Source organism: Hypanus sabinus, chromosome 9 (genome assembly GCF_030144855.1).
Source record: "Hypanus sabinus isolate sHypSab1 chromosome 9, sHypSab1.hap1, whole genome shotgun sequence".
Taxonomy (NCBI): Eukaryota; Metazoa; Chordata; class Chondrichthyes; order Myliobatiformes; family Dasyatidae; genus Hypanus; species Hypanus sabinus.
The window spans coordinates 74507392-74533764 of NC_082714.1; the positions used below are offsets into that span (position 1 = coordinate 74507392).

The 26373-nt window shown below is 42.1% G+C and overlaps 1 protein-coding gene across 1 annotated transcript in view; it reads left to right on the plus strand.

The window, feature by feature from the left end:
* The window catches only part of ctnnbl1 (catenin, beta like 1), a 293894-nt gene extending 274879 nt beyond the window's left edge, over positions 1-19015 (plus strand). Inside the window, exon 16 of the mRNA XM_059979909.1 lies at positions 18338-19015. Within this exon, the coding sequence (XP_059835892.1) occupies positions 18338-18426 (89 nt within the window). The 3' untranslated portion in view covers positions 18427-19015. The remainder of the gene's footprint in view (positions 1-18337) is intronic.
* The last annotated feature ends 7358 nt before the right edge of the window (positions 19016-26373 follow it).

A 26373-nucleotide genomic window follows, 5' to 3' on the forward strand; every position in this document is an offset into this window, starting at 1 on the left:
TTTTTAGGTCTTATTTTTCTTTAGCAAACAAAAACTAAAGAGTTGTAATCTTAGCTTACGGGTATACTACAAAAGTTCATGCAAATCCTAATCTTTATGTTGCTTTCAAACTTAACAGGCATGCTTCCATGGGGGTTGTCTTTTATTATTCACATGCTTTGTCAAAATCCCTTAAAACCGGCTTCTGCTATTTAAAAATGGCGTCCCCATTAACCCTCGCCTCTTTTCCAGTTAATTCCCACGTGGGGAGCTTGTGCACCCTGGCGAAATAGGTTTTCGTCCGCTCCTTCCATAGGAGTTATTTTATCAACAATGTGTTCCAAACTTAGACCATCTTCTGAATTTCCACCCAATTCTTTAATTTTACGCAAGTTGCTAGTTTTCTCTTCAGGACCCTTCAGGCTATTAGTTTTCAGTTTAAACTCTTTGTTCAAACAGCATTTCAAATTCTGCCTTTTCACACCACACTCTGGAATAACAATAGCGTGTGGGGGCCCCTTTACTTTCCAACTCAACCTGTCATTGATTCACAGGCTTCGTGGTACCAAGCTATTGTCTCTGTAGCCTGGTTATCAGTCTGATTATCTGATATCAGTCCAGCCTTTAAGTTTTCTTCATTCAATTTGGGAACTACATATTTCCCTTTTCCTTCAATAATAATATTCATCTCACCACCTTTGATCTCCTCACTAACTTTTAACACACCTTTGAGCACAAACACCTGGGAACTCTCACTTCCCACTATTACCAAGGTTAACCCTTTCTTCACTGAACCAAGTCCATCTGACTTGGATAGGGGAATCAAGGGATATGGGGACAAGGCAGGGACTGGGTATTGATAGTGAATGATCAGCCATGATCTCAGAATGGCGGTGCAGACTCGAGGTGCCGTATGGTCTACTTCTGCACCTATTGTCTATTGTCTATTGACCCACAAGGACTGCATTCCTTTTCAACTGAATCAAATATCTCAGACTTTTTCTGAGCTCCATTACTAGGTTCAGTACCACGTGCATCCACATCACGTGGACACACTCAGACAGGACATTTACCTCTTCCAGGATTTCAATACCCATACCCAGTCCAAATTCTAAATTCCCCTGATTCTCCCAGCTACTCTCTGGGCAACTCCCTTCCAGAGTAAATTCACCCCCGAGGGCTGAAACAACCTCATCTGCCAACCCAGCAGACTTCTTCAAGGTAAGGGCACCCTTTTCATCTAGGACTGCCCTGATTTCATTATCGGGGACACCTTTAGAATTTTCCACTTCTTCAAACAGTTCTGCCAAACCAGACAGATCATTTATGTCCAACCCTGGACCTTTTAACCGCTTTATCTGTTTCTCATCTTTATTTCGTGCCTCTAGAACTTTTCTCCTCGCTAAGGGCAGGTCTACCTCCTCTCCCTTACTCTCTTTCACTTTACTACTCTTAGTTTTACCACCCTCTAAACCCTCGTGGTACAGGGTCGGTAAAAACATCTCGGCCAACTCGATACTGGCCGGATTTTAACTGCTCTCGTTCTCGGCTGCCTTTCTCAACATGCGGCGAGTGATCACACATGTGGGATAGATCTTGGAATCTAGGGGCGGGACCTCCACCAGCTGTCCGGTCAGCGTCATTGCTGACCAAACCTTACCACCAGCTAAATCATTACCCAGAAGGATGTCCGCGTCAGTTCTCGGGAATTCTGATCGCAACCCCATTTCAACTGGTCCAGAGACTAGTTCACAATTCATAATGATCCTATGCAAGGGCACCATTTCTGTCCCTTTTCCTATTCCTTTCACAGCTACCATTCCCTTCTTGCGACCAAAATCCACTACCTTACTGCTAATCAATGACAGTTCAGCCCCCGTGTCTCTCCAGATTCACATGGGAATTGGTGGGTCTCCCTCTCTCACAGACACAGTTCCATTTGACATACAAGTCTCAGACCCTTCTCGTACCCTGTCTACCCGGGGCTGTCTTGTCGATTTACTGATTACCACGGCACATCCAATAGGGACTACTGCTTTCCCTTTTCCTGTCTCTTTCTTCGGAGAAAAGCACCTAGATGCAATATGTCCCCCCTTTCCACAATTAAAACAGGTCAAGCCCGGAAATCTCTGGCCGTCTTGCCTCTCCTCCCCACTCTTACCACTAGCTCCTGGCGGGACCTCTGCCTCAGCCAGCGGGCTTTCTCTATCATTCCCATGGTCTCTCTGGGAACTTTTATTCGAGGAAAACTTTGTCTTGTGAGTTAGGGCATATTCATCAACGAACCTAGCAAACTCGGAGATGGACTTATTCGGCTTCTCATTCAAATACATCCGGATATCCTCCGAAACACAACCTTTAAACTCCTCAATCAGAATTAACTCCCTGAGATGCCAAAAATTCTCTTCCACTATTTCTGCTGTACACCAACGGTCCAAGAGCACACCTTTCTCATAGGCAAACTCAGTATACGTCTGATTCCACCCTTTCTTTAAATTTCTGAACTTTTGTCTATACGCTTCAGGTACCAATTCATAAGTCCGGAGAATGGCCGCTTTTACTTTATCATAACTCTCCGCCTCTTCCTCATCCATGGACAACACCGTATATGCTCATTGTGCCTTCCCTTTTAACACACTTCGTAACAACGCCACCCACTGCTCTTTGGGCCACTTCTGATTCACTGCCACCTTTTCAAAAAGCAAGAAATAACTATCAACATCCGTCTCCTCAAACGGAGGTACTAACCTCAACTCCAGACTAACATTAAACCGCTCCTCTCGGTCTGACCCTTGATCTCTTCACTCTTGCCTTAACTTCTCCATCTCCAAGTCAAGTTTCCTCTGTTTCTCTGCTTCCCTCTCCTTCTCAGCTCTTTCCTTTTCCTTTACAGCTGCTTCCAGCTGTTTTAACTGAATTTCATGCTCCCTTTGTTTCTCAGCCCTGTCCTGCTCCCTTTTCACCTCCAACCCCTTTAGCTGGAGCTCATGCTTCCTTTCCACCGCTAACTCTTTTAGCTGGAGCTCATGCTCCCTTTGTCTCTCGGCCCTTTCTTTTTCTCAGCTGCTTCCAGCTGCTTTAACTTAATTGCATGTTCCAACCTTAATTTCTCCAACTCTAACTGAGCCATCCCACTAGCTGGTACCTTTTCAGGGATATTTTCCAATACCTCAGCTGCAAACACATTCTTCTCAATATAATACTGAGTTACGGCCCTTCGTACCTCCCGCTTTTTCATTGACAACCTCACCTCTGCGAGGTTTAGCCCCTTCGTCATATTTATCAAGTCCGATTTGGTGGCCGCCTCTAGCGCCTCCAGAGTTGGGTTTTCTATAAATTCACCCACGTCCATCTTTGCTGGTTTCCCGTCTGGCTCCCCGCGTAACCAGATACAAATTTGGACTTACAAGCCCGATTCACTGGCCTCCCAATTTGGTGTCAAATCCCGAGACGAGAACCCCAATTGTTACGTACCCCGTAACTGGGTCACTTACCAGGAAAGATAGAGAGGTCCGTTGAAGTCTGATGGTACTATTTTTAACAGTATTTATTGATAAAAATACACAAAAATAATATCAATGCAAACATACAGATAATATACGTCGTCAATACTAAATCTAAAAGCGCGGGTATAATAATAATCAATAAGAAATAGCTCTATAGTTGTCTAGGGGATAATGTAGTCCGATGGAAATATAGAAGTCACTTTAGTTCATTCAAGCTGCAGCTTTTGGTTGGAGAGAGAGACGATGTTTTTAGAACTTGCCCGTTTTCCCTTTTTATGATGTCGATCCTTCGAAATGTCGTCAGTGGTGATCTCTTCTTTAGCTAAGCCGCCTTCCGTGGTAGGGCCTCAATTCCGGGGCAACGGGAAAGGACACACGTGGGCCCTCCACCAGCTGTCGCTATTAAACGCTGTCACGGGATTTCTAACGTTTCTCCTGGTGCGTGTCTAGGGGCTGTTCCCCAGACCCTCTTTTATCCTGACTCACGGGGTCTCAGATGTCAATCAGGTCGGGATGATGCAATCCCTCAACCAACCCCCTCTGATCATTCCCTGAGGGCTTCCATGAAGTACAGTACTCAATACACAATTCCGTCTCCAGGAGACAATGACCTGTTCCGTGACTTTGTATCACTGAGGGCCAGGACATTCCAAACGTCTCTCTCTCTCTCATTTCCTGGGTCTCCTGACCTGACTTAATAGCGATCTTGCGATTCTCAAAAAGGAGGGGGACGGGCGTAACAATCATCTTTAAGTACCCTGAAACCTTATTATTAATATTAGACTCACGACACTTTCCCAACCACTGAGGTTAGGCTAACTGGCCTCTAATTTCCTTTCTTTTTCCTTCCTTCCTTCTTAAAGAGTGGAGTGATATTTGAAATTTTCTAGTCTTCCAAGAACATGTCAGAATCAAGTGATTCTTGAAAGACCATGGTCTAGGTGACTTATCCACATTAAGGCCTTTGAGCTTGCCTAGCACTTTTTCCTTTGTAATAGCAATGGTACTCACTCCTGTTCCTCGACACTCACGGACCTCTGCAACACTGCTGGTATCTTCCACAGTGAAGACTGATGCAAAGTATTCATTAAGTTCATCTGCTATTTCTTTGTCCCCCATTTTTTACTACCTCACCAGCATCATTTTCCAGTGTCCAATATCAACTCTCAACCCCCCAACCCCCCCCCCCCCTTTTACTCTTTACAAAGCTGAAAAACGTTTAGCATCCTGCTTTATACTGTTGGCTAGTTTGCCCTCATATTTCATCTTTTCCCTTCTTATGGCTTTTTAGTTGTCTTTTGTTGGATTTTAAAAGTTTCCCAGTCATCCAACTTCCCACTCACTTTTGCTACCTTATATGCCCTTTCCTTGGCTTTTATGCATCTTTGCAGGTAGATAGAGGGGTAGAGTGTAGTGAGTGCATGGAAGGTGATAAAGGGCATAAACTGAATGGACCTGTGCCTTTCTCGCAGAACAGCAAAGGCATAATAGAGGCCATAATTTTAAAGTGAGTGGTGGAAAGTATGGAGGGAGGGATGTCAGGGATAGTTTTTCTTAAAGAGTGGCTAAATGCCTGGAGTGCACTGGCAGGGATAATTGTATATTTCAGTAGAATAGAACATTGTAAAGACTCTAAGATTGGCATATAGATGTAAGAAAATTGGAGAGTTATGGGTTGTATAGATGGGAGGAGTTAGATTGATCATGGAGTAGGTTTAACAACCTCTTGGGCTGAAGGGCCCACACTGCTGTACTGTTCTAATTCCTTTGTTCCTATGTTCATCATAATCCTCTAACTTATCCTCTTTGTTTTTCAGTTAAATGTAAATTTATTAACAAGCATCATATCTGGATGCATCACAGCTTAGTATGGCAACTGCTCTGCCAGTGACCACAAGAAACTGCAGAGAGCTGTGAAACCAACCTCCCTGCCATGGACTCTGTCTGTCTTACTCACTGCCTTGGTCAAGCAGCCAGCATTTTCAGAACCCCAACCAATCATGGACATTTCTCTCTCCCCGCGCACTACCCTACCCCCCTCCCATCGAAGATACAAATACCTGAAAACACATTCCACCAGCTTCTATCCTGCTATTATAAGACTATTGAATAGTCCCCTAATACGATAAAATGGGCTCATGACCTCATGACCTACCTGATTATGGTCAGCTTGCACAGCACTTTCTCTGTAACTGTTACACTTTATTCTGCAGTCTGTTATTTTACTCTGTTCTACTTCAATCTACTGCTGTAATGAATTGAGCATGAATCTTAAGGCTCCTGTTCCACCTCCTCTTCCCTGATGGTAGTATTGAGGCCTGAGCATGTGCCCGATCGTGGTGGATGCTCCCTTCTTGAGGCAGCATCTCTTGAGGATGACTTGGTGGTATAGGAGGGTTGCACCTGCGTTGGATCTGGTAGAGTCTACAACCCTCAGGAGTTTCTGCAGTCTTGTACGTTAGAGGCTCCAAACCTGTAAGAATGCTCTCCACCGTACATTGCAAGAATCTTTGTTGGCAATAAATATCTTCAAACTCCTTTTCTTTAAAAAATCTGGTAGAACCACTGGCATACTTTTTTTATGATTGACATCACAACAACCCTCCTGTAAAAACTTCAAACCATTCCTCTCAGTTTCTTTGCTTTTGTTGTATCTGTTTGATAGTGAAACTTATCACAAAGGTGTAACTGAGGCATCTTCTTTTTATCTTAGCACTGGCTGTACTTCCACCATAGTTGACAAGATTCTGAACTGCAATTCCTCAGGAATTCTTCTCCATTTCCTGCACTTGTCACTCCCTTTCCCCTTGTCTCCAATTTCGACATAATACTTTCAATGGATCTTTTGTTATAATCTCATCTACTTTCACTGAGATTCCAGACCATAGAGTCATTGAAAACTACAGAAGCATCTTAAGCCCACCTAGTCCAAGCTGAAACTATTTAAACTGCCTACTCTCATCGACCTGCAGTGGGAGCACAGCCTCCATACCCCTACCATCCATGTACCTGTCCAAATTTCCATTAAACATCCAGCTCACATTCACCACAATGTTTTCACAAGCCTCTGATTGAAGAAGTTTCTCCTCATGATCCCCTTGAGCTTTTCGCCTTTCACCCTTAAGCTGTGAGCTCTGGTTGTAGTCCCACCCAACCTCAGTGCTTCCATTTACTTTATCTATACCCCTCATAGTTTTGTATACCTCTATCAAATCTCCTCTCAATCTTCTCTGTTCTAAGAAATAAAGTCCTAGCCTATTCAATCTTTCTTTATAATTCAGGTCCTCCAGACCTGCGAACATCCTTGTATATTTTCTCTGTACTCATTCAACCTTATTTACATCTTTCCTGTAGGTTGGTGAGCAAAACTGTACACAAACTCCAACACCTCGCCAACATCTTAGACAACTTCAACATAACATCCCATCTCCTGTACTTGATTTATGAAGGCCAATGTGCCAGAAGTTTTCTTTATGACCTTATCTACCTGTGATGCCACTATCAATGAATTATGTACCTGTATTCCCAGATCCTTTTGTTCTGCCACAGTAGTCAGTGCCCTACCATTCACCGTGTAAGACCTACCCTGGTTGGTCCTACCGAAGTGTAACACCTCACACTTGTCTGCATTAAATTCCATCTGCCATTTTCAGCCCATTTTTCCATCTGATCCAGATTCCTCTGCAAGCTACACCCCCAACCTTGGTGTCATCCACAAATTTGCTATTCCAGTTAACCATATTATCATTCAGATCATTGATATAGATAACAAACAACATTGGATTTGGCATTGAACCCTGTGGCACTCCACTAGTCCTAGTCCTCCAGTCAGAGAAGAAGCCATCTACTACCACTCTGTGGCTTCTCCCACAAAGCCAATGCCTAATCCAACTTATAACCCTATCTTGAATGCCGATCAACTGAACTCTTGACCAACCTCCCATACCTCCCTGGTCAAATATCTTGCTAAAGTCCATGTAGGTAACATCCGCTGCCTTGCCTTCATCCACTTTCCTAATAACTTGCTTGAAAAAATCTATAAGCTTGGTTAGACATGACCTACCACATATGAAGCCGTACTGACTTTCCTTAACCAGTCCATGTCTATGCAAATACTTGTATACCTTCAAATAATTTGCTCACAACTGATGTCAGACTCACTGGCCTATAATTTTATAGTTTATGTTTAGAGCATTTCTTAAATAGAGGATCAACATAGGCTAACTTCCAGTCTTCTGTTACCTCTCCTGTCACCAAGGATGATTTAAATATCTCTGCTAGGGCTCCAGCAATTTCTGCACCTGTACCATAGTGTCTGAGGGAACACCTGTAATCTGTATAGGGTTTATGAAGTTGATGCTGCTTTCCCTTACTTCTATAAACTGTGTCCATCTCCTGAGTAAATACAGATGCAAAAAAATTATTTGAGATCTCCCCCCATTTCTTTTGGCTCCACACATGGATTACCATTCTGATCTTCCAGAGAACCAATTTTATCCCTTGCAATCCTTTTGTTCTTAACATATCTGTGGAATCCCTTAGGATTCTTCTTTGCGTTGTCTGCTAAAGCAACCTCATGTCTTCTTTTAGCCCTCCTGATTTCTTTATTAAGTGTTTTGTTGCATTTCTTGTACTCCAGAAGCACCTCATTTGTTTGTACCTGCCTATACCTGCTATGCACCTCCTTTTTTTTCTTAACCAGGGCCTCAATTTCTCCAGAAAACCAATATTCCATGAACATGTTATCTTTACCTTTTATTCTGACAGCCACATACAAGTTTTGTACTCTCAAACTTTCATTTTTGAAGGCCTCCCACTTTCCGAGTTCACCTTTGCCAGAACACAGCCCAGCCTATCCACACTTACCAGATCTTTTCTGATACAATAAGTCAAAATTGGCCTTTCTCCAGTTTAGAATCTCAACCTTTGAACTATAACCACACACAAAATGCAAGGATTTCCAGCATCTGCTAATTTTCTCTTGTTTGCCATGGACTAGATATACAGGCAGTCCCCAGGTTACGAATGAGTTCCATTCCTGAGTCCGTCTTTAAGTCAGATTTGTACGTAAGTCAGAACAAGTACATCCAGTATTATTTAGTGTCAGTTAGTCAAACGCTTGTCTTAGGATATAGTACATATTTTACCTTTCTATGCATATAAAACACTTAAGAAACATATGTATTCCATAATTAAACCACTGCATTGCTTAGTAATAATTGTAGCTTTCATCGGGGCAGGGCCTTTCACATGCTCCATTTCCTGAGCTCCACCAAATCCTGAGCACCACCGGGTCCTAAAGTCCACCACACTGAGACAGGTTAAATGGGACAAGTGGGGGCTCGGAAGCGGTCTGTCACTGGATCAAACTCGGGAACCTCCATTCTAGAGCCCAGCACTGATCTCACTGCGCCACCGGCTGACCGGAAGGGGGGGTGGGGTCAGGCTGAATCTTGCTAAGAAAAATTTAAGCCAAATACAAAGTTACACATTTAACACAGTGTAAACATAATGACTTAAAATGGCGGACGGCGTTCTCCTTCCTTGGTTCGTAAGTACGAGTTGTTCGTAAGTCGGACATTTGCAACTAAGGGACTACCTGTTTATTTTTGCATATTTACTTTGAAAATATTAGCTTTCTGTTCACTCGATGCAAAATATTCCCCTACACAAACTTCTGTCACCTGCCCTGATACATTCCCTAGTAACAGATCAAGTATCACACAATCTGTTGTTGGGATTCTGTGTGCTGATTAAGGAAACATTCCTGAACACACTTGACAAATTCTTTCCCATCCACCCCTTTTGTGATATGGGATTCTCAGTCAATGTGTGGAAAGTTAAAATCACCTGCTACAACAACCTTAAGTTTCTAGCAACTGTCTGGAATCTCTGCAATTTGTTCTTTTAAATCCCTCAGACAGTGGTCATACCTTTCTTATTTCTCAGTTCCACCCATAACACCTCACTAGACACGTTTTCTAGTCCGTCCTGAATGAGCATCGCTGTGACATTTCCCTGACTTATAATACCTCCCCTCCTCTTTTAATCCCTCTTCCTCTGCCACGTCTAAAACAACAGAACCCTAGAATATTCAGCTGCCAATCCTTCCCCTCCTAAAACCAAGTCTCGCTAATGACTACAATGGTATCACAATTCCAAGTGTTGATCCATTCCCTTTCATGCAATACTTCTTGCATTGAAATATGCATAGCTCAGGGCATTAGTTGCACCATGCTCAGCCTTTTGATTCTTTCCCTTTCCAAGTCAACAAATTAATCAATAAGCTTCAAGACCATGGCCTCAAAACCTCCTTTTGCGATTGGATCCTTGATTTCCTCACTTGCAGACCCCAGTGATTTCGCATTGGCAACGTTTCCAAAATGTCCATCAGCACAGGTGCACCTCAGACCTGTGTGCTTAGCCCCCTATTCTAAGCACTTTATACTCATGACTGTGAGGCTAAGCCCAGCTCCCATGCCATATTTAAGTGTGCTGACAACACCACTGTTGCTGGCCAAATCAACGGTGGTGACAAATCAGCTTATAGGAGGGAGATTGAAAATCTGGCTGAGTGTTGCCATAACAACAATCTTGCATTAAATGTCTGCAAAGCCAAAGAGCTAGTTATTGATTTGAAGTAGAAACTAGAGGCCCATGAACCAGGCCTCATCAAGGGAATCAGAGGTGGAGAGGGTCAGACACTTCCTCAGTGTTATCAGTTCAGATGATCTGTCCTGGGTCCCAACAGTTAAGTGCATTTACAAAGAAAGCACAACAGCACTTCTACTGCTTTAGAAGTTTGCAAAAATCCAGCATGACATCTAAAACTTTGACAAATGACTATAGATGTTTAGTGCATCACAGCCTGGTATGGAAATTCCAATGCCCTTGAACAAAAAAATCCTACAAAAAGTCATAGATATGACCCAGTCCATCACTGTTAAAGTCCTCCCCACCATTGAGCATATCTACAAGAAGCACTGTCGCAGGAAGGCAGCGTCCATCAGTCAGAACCCCCACACTGCTACAATCAGCAAGAAGCCTCATGCTCTTGAACCAGAGGAGATAACCTCACTTGCCCCATCATTGAACTGTTTCCACAACTTAACAAGTCACTTTCAAGGACTCTTCAGCTCAGGTTCACAGTATTTATTCCTTATTTATTTATTTTTATTATTTCTTTTTTCCCTTTTGTGTTTGCACAGTTTGCTGTCTTTTGTACATTGGTTGTTTCCCCATTCTGTTGGTTGCAGTTTTTCATTGATTCTATTATGTTTCTTGGATTTATTGTGTGTACCTATAAGAAAATTAATCTCAGGATCATATATGTTGACGTATATAGGACATAGAATAATACAGCACATTACAGGCCCTTCGGCCCACATTGTTGTGCCGACCATCAAACCCTGCCTCCCATATAATCCCCCACCTTAAATTCCTCCATATACCTGTCTAGTAGTCTCTTAAACTTCACTAGTGTATCTGCCTCCACCACTGACTCAGGCAGTGTATTCCACACACCAACCACTCTCTGAGTGAAAAACCTTCCTCTAATATACCCCTTGAACTTCCCTCCCCTTACCTTAAAGCCATGTCCTCTTGTACTGAGCAGTGGTGCCCTGGGGAAGAGGCGCTGGCTGTCCACTCTGTCTATTCCTCTTAATATCTTGTACACCTCTATCATGTCTCCTCTCATCCTCCTTCTCTCCAAAGAGTAAGGTCCTAGCTCCCTTAATCTCTGATCATAATCCATACTTTCTAAACCAGGCAGCATCCTGGTAAATCTCCTCTGTACCCTTTCCAATGCTTCCACATCCTTCCTATACTGAGGTGACCAGAACTGGACACAGTACTCCAAGTGTGGCCTAACCAGAGTTTTATAGAGCTGCATCATTACATCGTGACTCTTAAACTCTATCCCCCAACTTATGAAAGCTAACACCCCATAAGCTTTCTTAACTACCCTATCTACCTGTGAAGCAACTTTCAGGGATCTGTGGACATGTACCCCCAGATCCCTCTGCTCCTCCACACTACTTTGTACTCTGCCTTGGAGTTTGTCCTTCCAAAGTGTACCACCTCACACTTCTCCGGGTTGAACTCCATCTGCCAATTCTCAGCCCACTTCTGCATCCTATCAATGTCTCTCTGCAATCTTCGACAATCCTCTACACTATCTACAACCACCACCATTTGTCATCTGCAAACTTGCCAACCCACCCTTCTACCCATTCATCCAGGTCGTTAATAAAAATCACAAAAAGTAGAGATCCCAGAACAGATCCTTGTGGGACACCACTAGTCACAGCCCTCCAATCTGAATGTACTCCCTTCCACCATGACCCTCTGCCTTCTGCAGGCAAGCCAATTCTGAATTCACCTTGCCAAACTTCCCTGAATCCCATGCCTTCTGACTTTCTGAATAAGGCTACCGTGTGGAACCTTGTCAAATGCCTTACTAAAATCCATGTAGATCACATCCACTGCACTACCCTCATCTATATGCCTGGTCACCTCCTCAAAGAACTCTATCAGGCTTGTTAGGCACGATCTGCCCTTCACAGACCATGATTCATCAGACCATGATTCGCTAAATGCCCATAGATCCTATCTCTAAGAATCTTTTCCAACAGCTTTCCCACCACAGGCGTAAGGCTCACTTGTCTATAATTACCTGGACTATCCCTACTACCTTTTTTGAACAAGGGGACAACATTCGCCTCCCTCCAATCTTCCGGTACCATTCCCGTGGACAACGAGGACATAAAGATCCTAACCAGAGGTTCAGCAATCTCTTCCCTTGCCTCTTGGAGTAGCCTGGGGAATATTCCATCAGGCCCCGGGGACTTATCCGTCCTAATGTATTTTAACAACTCTATCACCTCAACATGCTCCAGAACATTAACCTCACTCATATTGTCCTCACCATCATCAAGTCCCCTCTCAAGTGGTGAATACCGAAGAGAAGTATTCATTGAGGACCTCGCTCACTTCCACAGCCTCCAGGCACATCTTCCCACTTTTATCTCTAATCGGTCCTTCACTCCTGTCATCCTTTTGTTCTTCACATAATTGAAGAATGCCTTGGGGTTTTCCTTTACCCTACTCGCCAAGGTCTTCTCATGCCCCCTTCTTGCTCTTCTCAGCCGCTTCTTAAGCTCCTTTCTTGCTACCCTATATTCTTCAATAGACCCATCTGATCCTTGCTTCCTAAACCTCATGTATGCTACCTTCTTCCACCTGACTAGATTTTCCACTTCACTTGTCACCCATGGTTCCTTCACCCTACCATTCTTTATCTTCCTCACTGGGACAAATTTATCCCTAACATCCTGTAAGATATCCCTAAACATCGACCACATGTCCATAGTACATTTCCCTGCAAAAACATCATCCCAATTCACACCCGCAAGTTCTAGCCTTATAGCCTCATAATTTGCCCTGACCTAATTAAAAATTTTCCTGTCTTCTCTGATTTTATCCTTTTCCATGATAATGCTAAAGGTCAGGGAGCGGTGATCACTGTCCCCCAGATGCTCACCCACTGACGGATCTGTGACCTGACCCAGTTCGTTACCTAATACTAGATCTAGTATGACATTCCCCCTAGTCGGCCTGTCAACATACTGTGACAGGAACCCGTCCTGGACACACTTAACAAACTCTGCCCCATCTAAACCCTTGGAACTAATCAGATGCCAATCAGTATTAGGGAAGTTAAAGTCACCCATGATAACAACCTTGTTATTTTTGCACCTTTCCAAAATCTGCCTCCCAATCTGCTCCTCGGTATCTCTGCGGCTACCAGGGGGCCTATAGAATACCCCCAGTAGAGTAACTGCTCCTTTCCTGTTCCTGACTTCCACCCATATTGACTCAAAAGAAGATCCTGCTACTTTACCCACCCTTTCTGCAGCTGTAATAGTGTCCCTGACCAGTAATGCCACCCCTCCTCCCCTTCCCCCCCCCCCCATCCCTTTTAAAGCACTGAAATCCAGGAATATTAAGAATACATTCCTGCCCTGGTGCCAGCCAAGTCTCTGTAATGGCCACTACATCATAATTCCATGTATGTATCCAAGCTCTCAGTTCATCACCTTTGTTCCTGATGCTTCTTGCATTGAAGTACACACACTTTAGCCCTTCTACCTTACTACCTTTATACCCTTTATTCTGCTGCTCTTTCCTCAGCCTCTCTATATGTTATATCTGGCTTTACTCCATGCACTTCTTTCACTCCTCTATCGTTCTGGATCCCATCCCCCTTGCAAATTAGTTTAAGCCCTCCCGAACCATGCTAGCAAACCTGCCAGCAAGGATATTGCTCCCCCTTGAGTTCAGGGGGAAACCATCCAATCTGTACAGGTCTCAACTTCCCCAGAAGAGATCCCAATGGTCCAAAAATCTAAAACCCTGCCCCCTGCACCATTATTTTCTTCGATAATGTAGCCTCCGTGCCCCCAGTTGACCCCCGTTCGCCTAGGGTAAACCGTCATCGCCCCGCCAGTAGTGCAATACTTCTGAGCAAATACGATGTAATGGCCCCCCCCCCCCCCCAGTACACGCTCACAAGCCAAATACCAGGCAATACCCAAAAGCGAGTAAATAATTGCAACTTTATAGTGATTTCTTAGTGATGGGTTAGTAGAAACAGATGACCTAAAGGCGCCAAAGTAATAATCAGTTTGTCAGTTTGTGCACATATTTTAATACGTTGGAGCTCACACCTCCAGTTCCCTTCCACAAAGTCCATCCGAGCCTTCAGCCACCGTCCGAACCGCCAACATCCAGTATCCATTGCTCTGGAACCGCTGCCCACTCCGCACATGTCTGTCCTCCTCGCTTTCCTCCCGAAAAAGACCACGAACTCCCGCTCAGCTTACACAGACAAGATAGCATAACAATTCTCCATTGGTTAGTTTTCCCCTTATCAATACCCAAAACCCAAACATATGAGACACAGGATCCCATTACAGAATTACAGAGAAGCCATTTCATCATAAAATGCAGAGAAGCCATTTTGTTAGCCTGAACAGTTAACACCACTGTTACTTGTACTGAAAACCCTACAATAATAAATTTAGAAACACAGAAACATAGAAAACCTACAACACAATACAGGCCTTTGGCCCACAATGCTTTGCCAAACATGTACTTACTCTAGAAATTACCTGGGGTGACCCATAACCCTCTATTATTCTAAGCTCCATGTACCTATCCAGGACTCTCTTAAAAGACCCTATTGTATTCACCTCCACCACCATTGCCGGCAGCCCATTCTATACACTCACCACTCTCTGCGTAAAATACTTACCCCTGACATCTCCTCTGTACCTACTTCCAAGCACCTTAAAACTGTGCCCTCTCAAGCTAGCCATCTCAGCCCTGGGGAAAATGCCTCTGGCTATCCACACGATCAGTGCCTCTCATCATCTTATACACCGCTATCAGGTCACCTCTCGTCCTCCCCCCCCCCCCCCCCCCCCATCACTCCTAGGAGAAAAGGAACGGTTAATCTGTTCTCATAAGGCATGCTCCCCAATTCAGGCAACATCCTTGTAAATCTCCTCTGCACCCTTTTTATAGTTTCCACATCCTTCCTGTAATGAGTTGACCTGAACTGAGTACAGTACACCAAGTGGGGTCTGACCAGGGTTCTATATAGCTGTAACGTAACCTTTTGTCTCTTGAACAATCCCATGGTTGATGAAGGCCAATGCACCAAATGCCTTCTTAACCAGATAAAGTAGTCAACCTGCACAGCAGCTTTGAGCGTCCTGTGGACTCAGACCACAAGATCCCTCTGATCCTCCACACTGCAAAGAGTCTTACCATTAAAACTATATTCTGCCAACATATTTGACCTACCAAAATGAGCCACTTCACACTTATCTGGGTTGAACCTTTGACAGCCCTCCACACTATCCACAACACCACCAACCTTTGTGTCATCAGCAAGTTTACTAACCCAATCCACCACTTCCTCATCCAGGTCATTTATAAAAATGACATAAAAAAGGGGTCCCAGAACAGATCCTTGAGGCACACTGCTGGTCACCAACCTCCATGCAACTGACCAGTTGGCAACCACTCTTTGCCTTCTGTGGACAAGCCAATTCTAGATCCACAAAGCAATGTCCCCTTGGATCCCATGCCTCCTTACTTTCTCAATAAGCCTTGCATGGGGTACCTTATCAAATGCCTTGCTGAAATGCATATACACTACATCTACTGTTCTTCCTTCATCAATGTGTGTTTAGTCACATCATTCAGGCTTGTAAGGCATGACCTGCCTTTGACAAAGCCATGCTACCTATTCCTAATCATATTATGCCTCTCCAAATGTTCATAAATCCTGCCTCTCAGGATCTTCTCCGTCAACTTACCAACCACTGGTCTATAATTTCCTGGGCTCTTTCTACTCCCTTTCTTGAATAAGAGAACAACATGTGCAACCCCCCCCCCTCCCCAATCCTCCAGAACCTCTCCCGTCCCCATTGATGATGCAAAGGTTATTGCCAGAGGCTCAGTAATCTCTTCCCTCATCTCCCACAGTAGCCTGGTGTAAATCTCGTCCGGTCCCAGTGTCTTATCCATCTTGATGCTTTCTAAAAGCTCCAGCACATCCTCTTTCTTATTAGCTATATGCTCAAACTTCTCAGTCTGCTGTAAGTCATTTTCTTTGAACGTTTCCCACTCCCCAACCCTGAGTTTCCATTTCTATAATCAACCATGCTTCTTTTCACAGTACTTTGGTATACAACTGCAGAAAAAACATCACAGGGCCTTTTACCACTATCTGAACACTGTCACAAGAATGCAGCATCCGTTATCAGGGACACTCTCTATCCAGGCTGTACTTTTCTAGCTTCAGGAACAGTTATTACCCTACAAGCTTCAGGATCCTGAACAACATGGATAACTTCACTCACCTCAACTCTGAATTGATTCCACAACCTACAAACTCACTTTAAAGGATACTACAATTCTCAGTTTATTTTTGTAATTTGTCTTCTTCTATATTGGTTGTTTGTCAATCTTTGTGTAGTTCTTCTGTTATTGTATTCTTTGTTCCAATGGAAATGTCTTCAAAAATGAATCTCAGTGCAGCATATCATGCCATATACATGCTTTGATAATAAAGTTACTTTCAAGTTTTTGAACTTTGAACTCCCTCGGACCCATATTGCCCTTTGAGGTGGAACAACAATTTGATTTCAATTTCTGTTCAGTGCTCAGGATGTGATATTACAATGAAGAACACAGATACCTTGACTGGGCAAGCACTTCACAGAATACTTCTGGTCTAGGGTGTCCTTGAGTTTACAGCATGAGAATCTCCATCCTACCCTGGCCTTTGACTTCCTTTGAAACCCAAAATTAGTTGAGGAACAATGCTTGATTTCCCTCAAGGCCTCAGGACATTATTTGAATTCAACATTAACAGATAACCAGTCTCAATTGACCATTGATGTACCACTGCATTAACTCAGACATTTCTTGCCTCAGATGTCACATACTATGCTTTAATACTTCCAGCTCAATATCTTTATTCAAAGCTTTCAAAGCTTTATTTTGTAGTATGTGTATGTTGAAACACACAGTGAAATGCATCATTTGTGTAAAATCAAATTGGCAAGAATTGTGCTGGGGGCAACCCGGAAGTATCAGGACACGTCAGGCGCCAGCATAGCATGCCTACAACTTAGTAACCCTAATCATATGTGTTTGAAAAGTGGGAGTAAACCCGCATGGTCACAGGGAGAACATACTAACTCCTTACAGACAGCAGCAGGAATTGAACCCCAATTGCAGATTGCTGGCGCTGTAAAGCAGTTATGCTAACTGTTATGCTGTTATGCCTCTACTTATTTGTCTTACTTATCTAAATTCACCAACCAGATCAGCTATAATTACACAGGTAGCATCAGTAAACTTGGTCTGTACGTTATTTCTACCCCTGCAAATGAAAACACTTTTTGTTACCCATTTTTCCAGTTTCCCTGAAGGCTCATTGACCTGAATCATTAATTCGTGTCTCCACAGATCCTGTCCAACCTTTTGAATTTTATTTTCTTTGCTATATGAGACCTTGGGTCAGATTTAAAACAGTGTCTTCTCAAAAAAGTATGCATGTTCAGCTCTCACAGCACATGCCATGTGTAATCTTTACTTCACACATAGATGAATAATTTCAGATTTTATCCTTAATACTTGAAAGGGTTATCTCCTACATTCTTCCTGTTACAACATTCAGTGCCAAAGTGAAACAATTTAGGAAGTGGACTTTAAGACAAAGTATTAAATAAAATTCCTGTATCCCAAAGAAAATGTATCTTTAACTACAAGACCAGAGATGGTTCTATGCCTTTACTTGTTGAAGTTTAGAAGAATGAGGGAATCTCATTGAAGCTGTCTCATCAAATATTGAAAGGCCTAGATAGAATGGACATAGAGAGGATGTTTCTTATAATAGAGGTGTAAGACTAGAGCATACAGCCTCAGAACAAAAGGATGACCCTTTAGAACAGAGTTGAGGAAGAATTTCTTTAGCCAGAAGATAGAGTTTAATGGGTTCTTGATTAAGTGTCAAAGGCGATGGGAGGGAAGGCAGGAGAATGGGTTTGAGAGAGATAATTGAACGGCGGAGCAGACTCAATGGACCAAATTGTCTAATTCTACTCCTGTGTCTGATGATCAAAGAGCATTGATTTACTTGCAAAAATCCAGTAGCCAATGGATGAATCTGATCTTGCATATTGAACTCGAGTCTCAACTTTTGTAAGACTGTAAATCTAATTGTATGTTAACTAATTCATTCTTTTGAAATTTGTCTTTTGTTCTTGCAGAGCATGCTGAAAATATTGGTGATGGGAAGAATGATGATTTTAAAGAGGGTGAACAGAAAAGAATCCTCAGCCTCCTTGAAAATTTCTGAGTTGAGAGAGTATCATTAAGGTCTGCAGCTGCTAGAGATGCTTGAAGAGATGCTGTCTTAGCCTTCAGTCTGAAGTGGTCCAGTGCACGCTCTGATCTGCATTGTAATTTGAACATTTACGGTGGAATTGATTTGAACAGACTTGTGAGAGAAGCCATTTCCCAATAAGGATGATGCTGATGAAGCAGCATGTTATTTCATTGACTAAAGATCACCATACGTGATGATAATTACAATTAAATGACACTCAGCTGTATTTTTGAAGTTGCAAGCCCCTCTGACCTGCTTCAAATACTTGTCATTACCAAAACCAAATTAATTTTATCCAAGTATTGTCCAATGTTGTAGAATATATAATAAGACAAATGCAATTTGTAGAAAGCAGTTGGCATTTATTCACAAACAAGTCTCCTGGGTACTAATTGAAAATGTGTCTGGTTTGCATCTTTAAATATGTTGGCTGTGATGTACATCTGCTTGTTCTACTTTCCACCTCCAAAGCAGGTAAATTTTCAAAGCTGCAGTTCCATCTTGCATTTTAGTGAAGTGTATATTGGTTGTTTAAATATAAAGGTTGTTTTTATATTAACATGTGGAAATACTCTGTTCCTTTTGTTCACCCAGTGAAATTTTCTGTTCATACATTCTCAGTCGTAAGTTTGACATGAATGTCTCTTTTCAGCTTGTCACTGTTAGAAATACAAAGTAAATATGGATCTATAAGCGTTTAAGAGGAGATACTTTACCCAAGTTATTAACCTTTTTCTAAATTTGAAGAAGTCCCAAATGATAGTTCTCATTTTTTTTTACTTTTAATTTCCAGTATTCAGCTTTTCCCCTTTAAGTGTTACTGGCAATAAATTGAAGTTACTAAATCACTACATCGTCAACATTCAATATTAGTTACCACAACTAGATGGAATTCTAGCATTGTACCTTCAAAGTATGTATGTGTCATCATACACTTACTGAGATTCATTCACTTGTGAGCACTCACAGTAAGTACAAAGAAACACATTAGAATCAGTGAACTGCACACAAAGACTGACAATCAGTGTGCAAAGGACTACCAATTGTGCAGAAACAAAAACACTAATATAAATAAATAGACATTGCATACACACATATACACTGCCTGTAAAAAGTATTCACCTTCCTTGGAAATTTTCATGTTTTATTGTTTTATAACATTGAATCACAGTGGATTTAATTTAGCTTTTTTGACACTGATCAGCAGAAAAGACTGTTTTTGTGTCAAAGTGAAAACAAATTTTTACAAATTAGGCTAAATTTATTGATAAGCACAAAGTAATTGATTGCATAATTTCTCCCCCCCCCCCCCTCATTATTTAGTAGGTGCACTTTGGTACCAATTACAGCCTTGAGTCTGCGTGGATAGGTCTCTTATCAGCTTTGCACGTCTGGACTTTGCACTTTTTTCCTATTCTTCTTTACAAAACTGCTCAAGCTCTGTTAGATTGCATGGGGATCATGAATGAACAGCCCTTTTCAAGTCCAGCCACAAATACTCAATGGGATTAAGGTCTGGACTCTGACTTGACCACTTCAGGACATTAACTTTGTTGTTTTTAAGCCATTCCTATATAGCTTTGGCTTTATGCTTGGGGTCATCGTCTTGCTGGAAAAGAAATCTTCTCCTAAGTCGTCATTCTCTTGCAGACTGCATCAGGTCTTCCTCCAGGATTTCCCTGTATTTTGTTGCATTCATTTTACCCTCTAACTTCACAGGCCTTTCAGCACCTGCTACAGTGAAGCATCCCCACAGCATGATGCAGCCACCCCACCATGCTTCACAGTAGGTATGGTGTGTTTTTGATGAAATGCAATGTTTGGTTTACAAGAAACATAACATTTAGTCTGATGGCCAAAATACTCAATTTTGGTTTCATCAAACTGTAGAACCACCTTCCAGCTGACTTCAGAGTCTCCCACCTGGCTTCTGGCAAACTGTAGACAAGATTTCATGTGAGTTCTTTTCAACAGTTGTATGAACCTCCCATGTCAGCCACTGAAGCTTGTAACTCCTACAGAATTGTTGTAGGTCTCGTGGTGGCCTCCCTCACGAGTCCCCTACTTACATGGTCACCCAGTTGGTGACAGATTTATAGCTGTGCCATATTCTTTCCATTTCTTGATGATTGATTTAACCATATGCCAATGGATATTCAGAGACTTGAAAATTTTCATTTATTCATCTCCTGTCTTGTGCTTTTCAATAATCTTTTTGTGGAGTAACTTGGAGTGTTCTTTTGTCTCTATGGTGTAGTTTTTGCCAGGATACTAACTCATCAGCAGTTGGACCTTCCAGATCCAGGTATATTTTTACAACAATCAATTGAACCACCTTGACTTCACACAGGTCACAAGATCACAAGACAAAGGAGCAGAAGTAGGCCATTCGGCCTGTCGAGTCTGCTTCGCCACTCCACCATGAACTAAACTATTCTCCTATCTAGTTCCAATTCCTGGCTTTTTCCCCATATCCCTTGATACCCTAACTAAATAGATACCTATCAAACTCCTCCTTAAGCACCCTCAATGATCAGGCCTCCACAGCTGTATGTGGCATTCCAGATGAATTCCATTCCATACATCCACAACCCTCTGGCTAAAAGAAAATTTCTCCTCATCTCTGTTTGAAATGGGTACCTTCTAATTCTAAGACTGTGGCCCCTTGTCCTGGACTCTCATCCTGGCTGTTGTTTGGAGGCCTGTATATAACTGCTTTTTACCCTTGCCATTTCTTAACTTCACCCATAAGGATTCTACCTCTTCTGATCTTATGTCCCTTCTTTCTAGTGATTTGATATCTTTGCTTACCATCAGGGCCACGCCACCCCCTTTACCTACCTTCCTATCTTTCCTATACACTGTGTATCCTTGGACATTCAGCTCCCAATCACATCCATCATTTAGCCATGACTTAGTGATGGCCATAATGTCATATCTTTTAACCTGTACCTGTACAACAAGGTCATCCACTTTAAGTATAGTACATTTAGATCAGTGTCTGTTACTGATTTTGCTGTATTTCTATCGCACAGCAAATTATCCTCTCTATTCACCTGCCTGTCCTTCTTGCCATCTTTGCAGCACAGTATCTTTGACTTACTTCTGTTTTCCTCTTCCTCGACCCTAACACCCTGGTTTCCCCCCTGCCAACTTAGTTTAAACCCTCCCTAACAGCTATATTAAACAATCCCGCCAGGATATTAGTACCCTTTGAGTTCAGATGTAACCCATCGTTTTTGTATCAGTCATACCTCCCCAAAAATAGATCCCAATGATTCAAGAATTTGAAGCCCTGCCCCCTGCACCAGTTACTTAGCCACACATTCAACTGCTTAATTCTGCTCTTCTTACCTTCATTAGCACATGGCTCAGGCAGTAATCCTGAGATTATTACTCTGGAGGTACGGCTTTTCAATTTTCTTATTAGCTCCCAGTAATCTTCCTTCAGGACCTCCTCTCATTTTCTGTCTATGTCATTGGTACCAACATGTACCAAGATTTCTGCTGCTTGCCCTCTCTCCTCAGAATACTCTGGACCCGATCTGAGACATCCTGTACCCTGGCACCAGGGAGGCAACACACCATCCGGGTATCCTTGTCTAGGTGATGGGTGATCTCCATTTTACTAATTGGCTGCACCAGTAATGATTTGGTGTGTCATATGAAAGAGGGTGACTACTTAAGCAGTAAATTACTTTGTATTTTATATTTGTAATTAATTTAGATCACTATTGTAGAGATCTGTTTTCACTTTGACAGGAAAGAGTCTTTCCTGTTGATCAGTGTCAAAAAAAAGCCAAATTAGATCCACTGTGATTCATGTTGTAAGACAATAAAACATGAAAACTTCCAAGGAGGATATATACTTTTTATAGGCACTGTACATGCATACATACACAAATGAAGCTGAGAACGTGAGTAGTAAAGTCCTTGTTAGTGAGTCTATAAGTTGTGGAATCAGCTCAGAGTTGAGGTTGAGTGAAGTTATCCACACTGGTTCAGGAGCCTTGACGGTTCAAGAGTAATAAGTAATCCTGCCCTAGTGCTATAGGACCTAAGGCTCCTCTATGGCCTTCCTGATGGCATATATGAAAGGGGTCCTTGACAATGAATGCTGCTTTCGTGTGGCAGCACTGCTTGTAGATAAGCTCAAAAGTGGGCACTGCTTTTCCTGTGATGGACGTGGCTGTATATACTAGTTTTTGTAGGTTTTTCCATTCTTGGGCATTGGTGTTTCCAATTCAAGTACTGAACTGAACTGGAGAAATAGAAATAAGTTTGTCTGCATTAGGAAGCACACCCCATGTTCATTTTTATTTTAAACTGTTTCCTCCATCCTGAATTGATACCAGGTTCTACTTTGACCAAAATCTAAACCCATCACCCATGATCTCTCTTTGTCATAATTTTGAAATGCAATTCATCATAAATAACTGGGGAATTGTGGAGAAAGACATCATTATTTGTGATGAGACACAAAATACACGTCAGAGCAATTAGGATGGTAATGGAATAATTCCCAGTAGAGTTTATTGGCATTCATTTGTACAAATTAAGGTGTTTGAAATGTTGTGTTTAAGTTTTCTGAGTTCAGAAAATATTACTAATTGTGTAGTATTTTGGGAAACATTTTATAGTATGTATGAAGTTCCAGTGCTTCCAGGATTTATTAACATGTTAGTGAAGATGGAGTCTGGGGTCTAGACAAATTGCGAAGAACAAGAAGAGGTTGAGTAAGCTAGGGATTTTCTCTTTGGAGTGGAGGAGGATAAAAGGTAACTTGATAGAGTAGTACAAGATAAGACACATAGATTGAGTGGACAGACAAGGGCTTTTTCTGCAGGACAGAAATGGCTAAATCAAGGGGTCATAATTCAAGGTGATTGGAGGAAAGTATTAGGGGGATGTCAGAGGTAAGTATTTTTTACACATAGAGTGATGAGTGTTGTGTATTTAGTATTTCAGTAAAATGAGTAATATTGCAAATATATTGTGTGATTAAGCATTCTTTGTTGTTTAATTAATTCATTACATGTATATAAAAGTATGTGCATGGCATAGTATCATGCCGCCATGTCATACACACATGCCTTGCTAAACTAAACTGAACATACATGAGCTATCTCCTAACTTCCTTGTTTTCCTTTTAATTAGTTTTTTTTTTATTTTTGGAGTTACTAAACACAACAGTGGCAACAAAGTAATTTTAAAATGAACCCAAGATGACTACCTACCTGTTGAAGCACAGCAAGATGTGCAAGTGTTTAAAAAGTGTAGCAAGAAACAGTTGACATGGCTGGGCAGAAAAATGGCTAAAAATGGACAAATTTACAGGTTCATAAAAAGTGAGTTCATAAACAGTGATAATAATCATCAATTTTTAAAAAGTGGAAATGATTGGCTGCATTGGAAAGATAGACATGTTCAAATTGCACAACAGATAACTGGAATGTGTATAATGAGCAAATTGTGCTGTGATTTGAGCAAGTCAATGAGAAGTGAGTGCCAGTTTTGCTGAGTGCCTTGGATTTAGAAGCTTACAATTTGCTTAAAAATTTAACGATTCCAATCAAACCAGCCAAAACTAGCTTTGTTGATATCCTAAAAGTAATGCAGAAACATTTAGAACTGAAACCATTATTGATTGCTTTAGAGTTCATAAGCAGAATCAAAAGGAAGGGGAGTCCGATTTAATGAATCACAGAGGTTATTTAATTTGTGGAATTTTACAAGAAAGCATTCAAAAACAGCTCCCAATTAAAGTAGAACTTACATTTAAAAGAGCAGTTGAAATAGCTGTATCAATGGAAACAGCAGCCAGAGACACACTTGAGATGCAGTCAGGATTGAAAATGAGTGTGAACAAATTTGCAGCCTCTAAACAGAAACCAGCCTGGCTGAACAAATCGGGTTACCATTGTGGCAAGGGCTCACATGCACCTGACCAATGCAGGTTTAAAGGCAAAACTTACAGAAAATTTAACAAAGTAGGACATGTTGGGCAGATAAAAATAAATGGATTGTACAGGAAAGAGAAAAGACTAAAGAGTCAAGTTACGGTTTAAAAAAAGCACTAATCTGCATGCTATTGACAAAACATCTGATGACAAGAGTGACACAGGACCATGAGATTTACAATGTGAGAACTATAGATAAGCAATATAGCTTACACAAGATTTGAACAACTAAATTTAAATGGAATTGAACAATGGTTCACTGTTTCAGTCATTCCACAGAAAGAGTTTGAATGGCATTTTGATAATACGGAACTGAAGCTGCAGGTATCCAAATAAGAACTTGCACTAGAGAAAAGATAACTCCTGTGGGAATTTTATTCATAACAGTGAAACAACAGCCAACAAGCCACATTGAACTTGTATGTGGTAAAAACACAAGGGCCAGCATTGTGAGAATGTGAATGGATGAGACAACCGCAACTTGATTGGAGATCCATCCATCATTTACATGCTGCATCCACTTTAAAAGGGGCAACTGAAAGCAAGTTATGAAACATACTGGATGATGTCACAGCAGTGTTCAAAGATGGCATTGGAAAACTCAAAATAGTGTTAAAATAAAATACCACATCCAAGTTTTGTGAAGCCCATCCGGTTCCATATTTCATCTGTGATGAAGTAGCCAGTGAGCTAGATCGCATGGAGGTTGGAAGTATTCAGGCCACAGGCAATGCCAGTGGTCCCAGTAGCCAAGAAGTATGGGTTTGTTAGGATCTGTGGTGATTTTAAGGTAATACCCTCTGCCCAGGATAGAAGATATCCTTTCAAACCTTTCTGGAGGGAAACACTTCAGCAAAGTGGACAGCTGTGGCCCACCTACAGGTGGAGCTGGAAGAAGAGCCTAAAGGGTTTCTCACTTTATCGCTCTGATAGTAACTTTTCCAGTAGGTGGCGTGGCACAAGGCAGCAGCAGCCTTTCAGATCTGGTGCTACTTTAATTTAGTTATTTAATTTAATTTTAAGGCACAATTAGGGTTTAGGGCAATGGATAACAGAGCAACTATCTACCATCGCCAGATACTGTTACAATATAGAGATCGCCCAAAAGCAAACCTTCATGAAAACCTGCTGGTTAGATTGCGTGACCTCTGTTTGCTGAGGGAATTGGACATGCAGTCCTCAGAGTCACTGATGTCGGTGGCTGGAGTTGGGGACATCATAAGCAGGGAAGCGGAAGCAAGCCAAGCGGGCAGGAGTCCGTGCCAGGAGAAAAGCAAGCCCTAGCTGACCGGCCCTCTGGCTCATTCTGCTCTCCAATGGACATTAAATTGGACTACATCTGTGGCAATGAAATACTCGGCAGGAGTACAGAAATGGATGGAATCCCAGACACCACCATTCAGCTGTTTATTTATGTAACAGATTTTCCCCCAAGCCATCGGACTACCAACCTACTGCCCTCTGCTGTGCCTATTGTCTTGTTTATTATTTATCGTAATGCCTGCACTGTTTTGTGCACCTTATGCAGTCCTGGGTAGGTCTGTAGTCTAGTGTAGTTTTTGTGTTGGTTTATGGTCCCAAAAAACATTCTCATTTTTACTGTGTACTGTACCAGCAGTTATGGTCGAAATGACAATAAAAAGTGACTTGACTAATCATCACTTATTGTAGTCGCACCGTCAACGCATAAGGATTACACAGGTGATGTCCTTATACATGATCCATATCGTCCAGTGAAGCTTGCCAGTGCTCTGTTTGGGATGTCAACGTGTCCAGAAGAAAGCCCTCCAGAACTGTCAGAACCACTTCCTGTAGTCCCAGAGTCAACTCCTACAACCTCCATGGAAGAGATCCCAGAGCATGAGATTGTTTCACAGCCCACATACCTGGTTACTGGTAGTGACTATTGTTTCCTCAGTTGTCCACAGCTCGCCCTTTGACCCCAATACTGCAGACG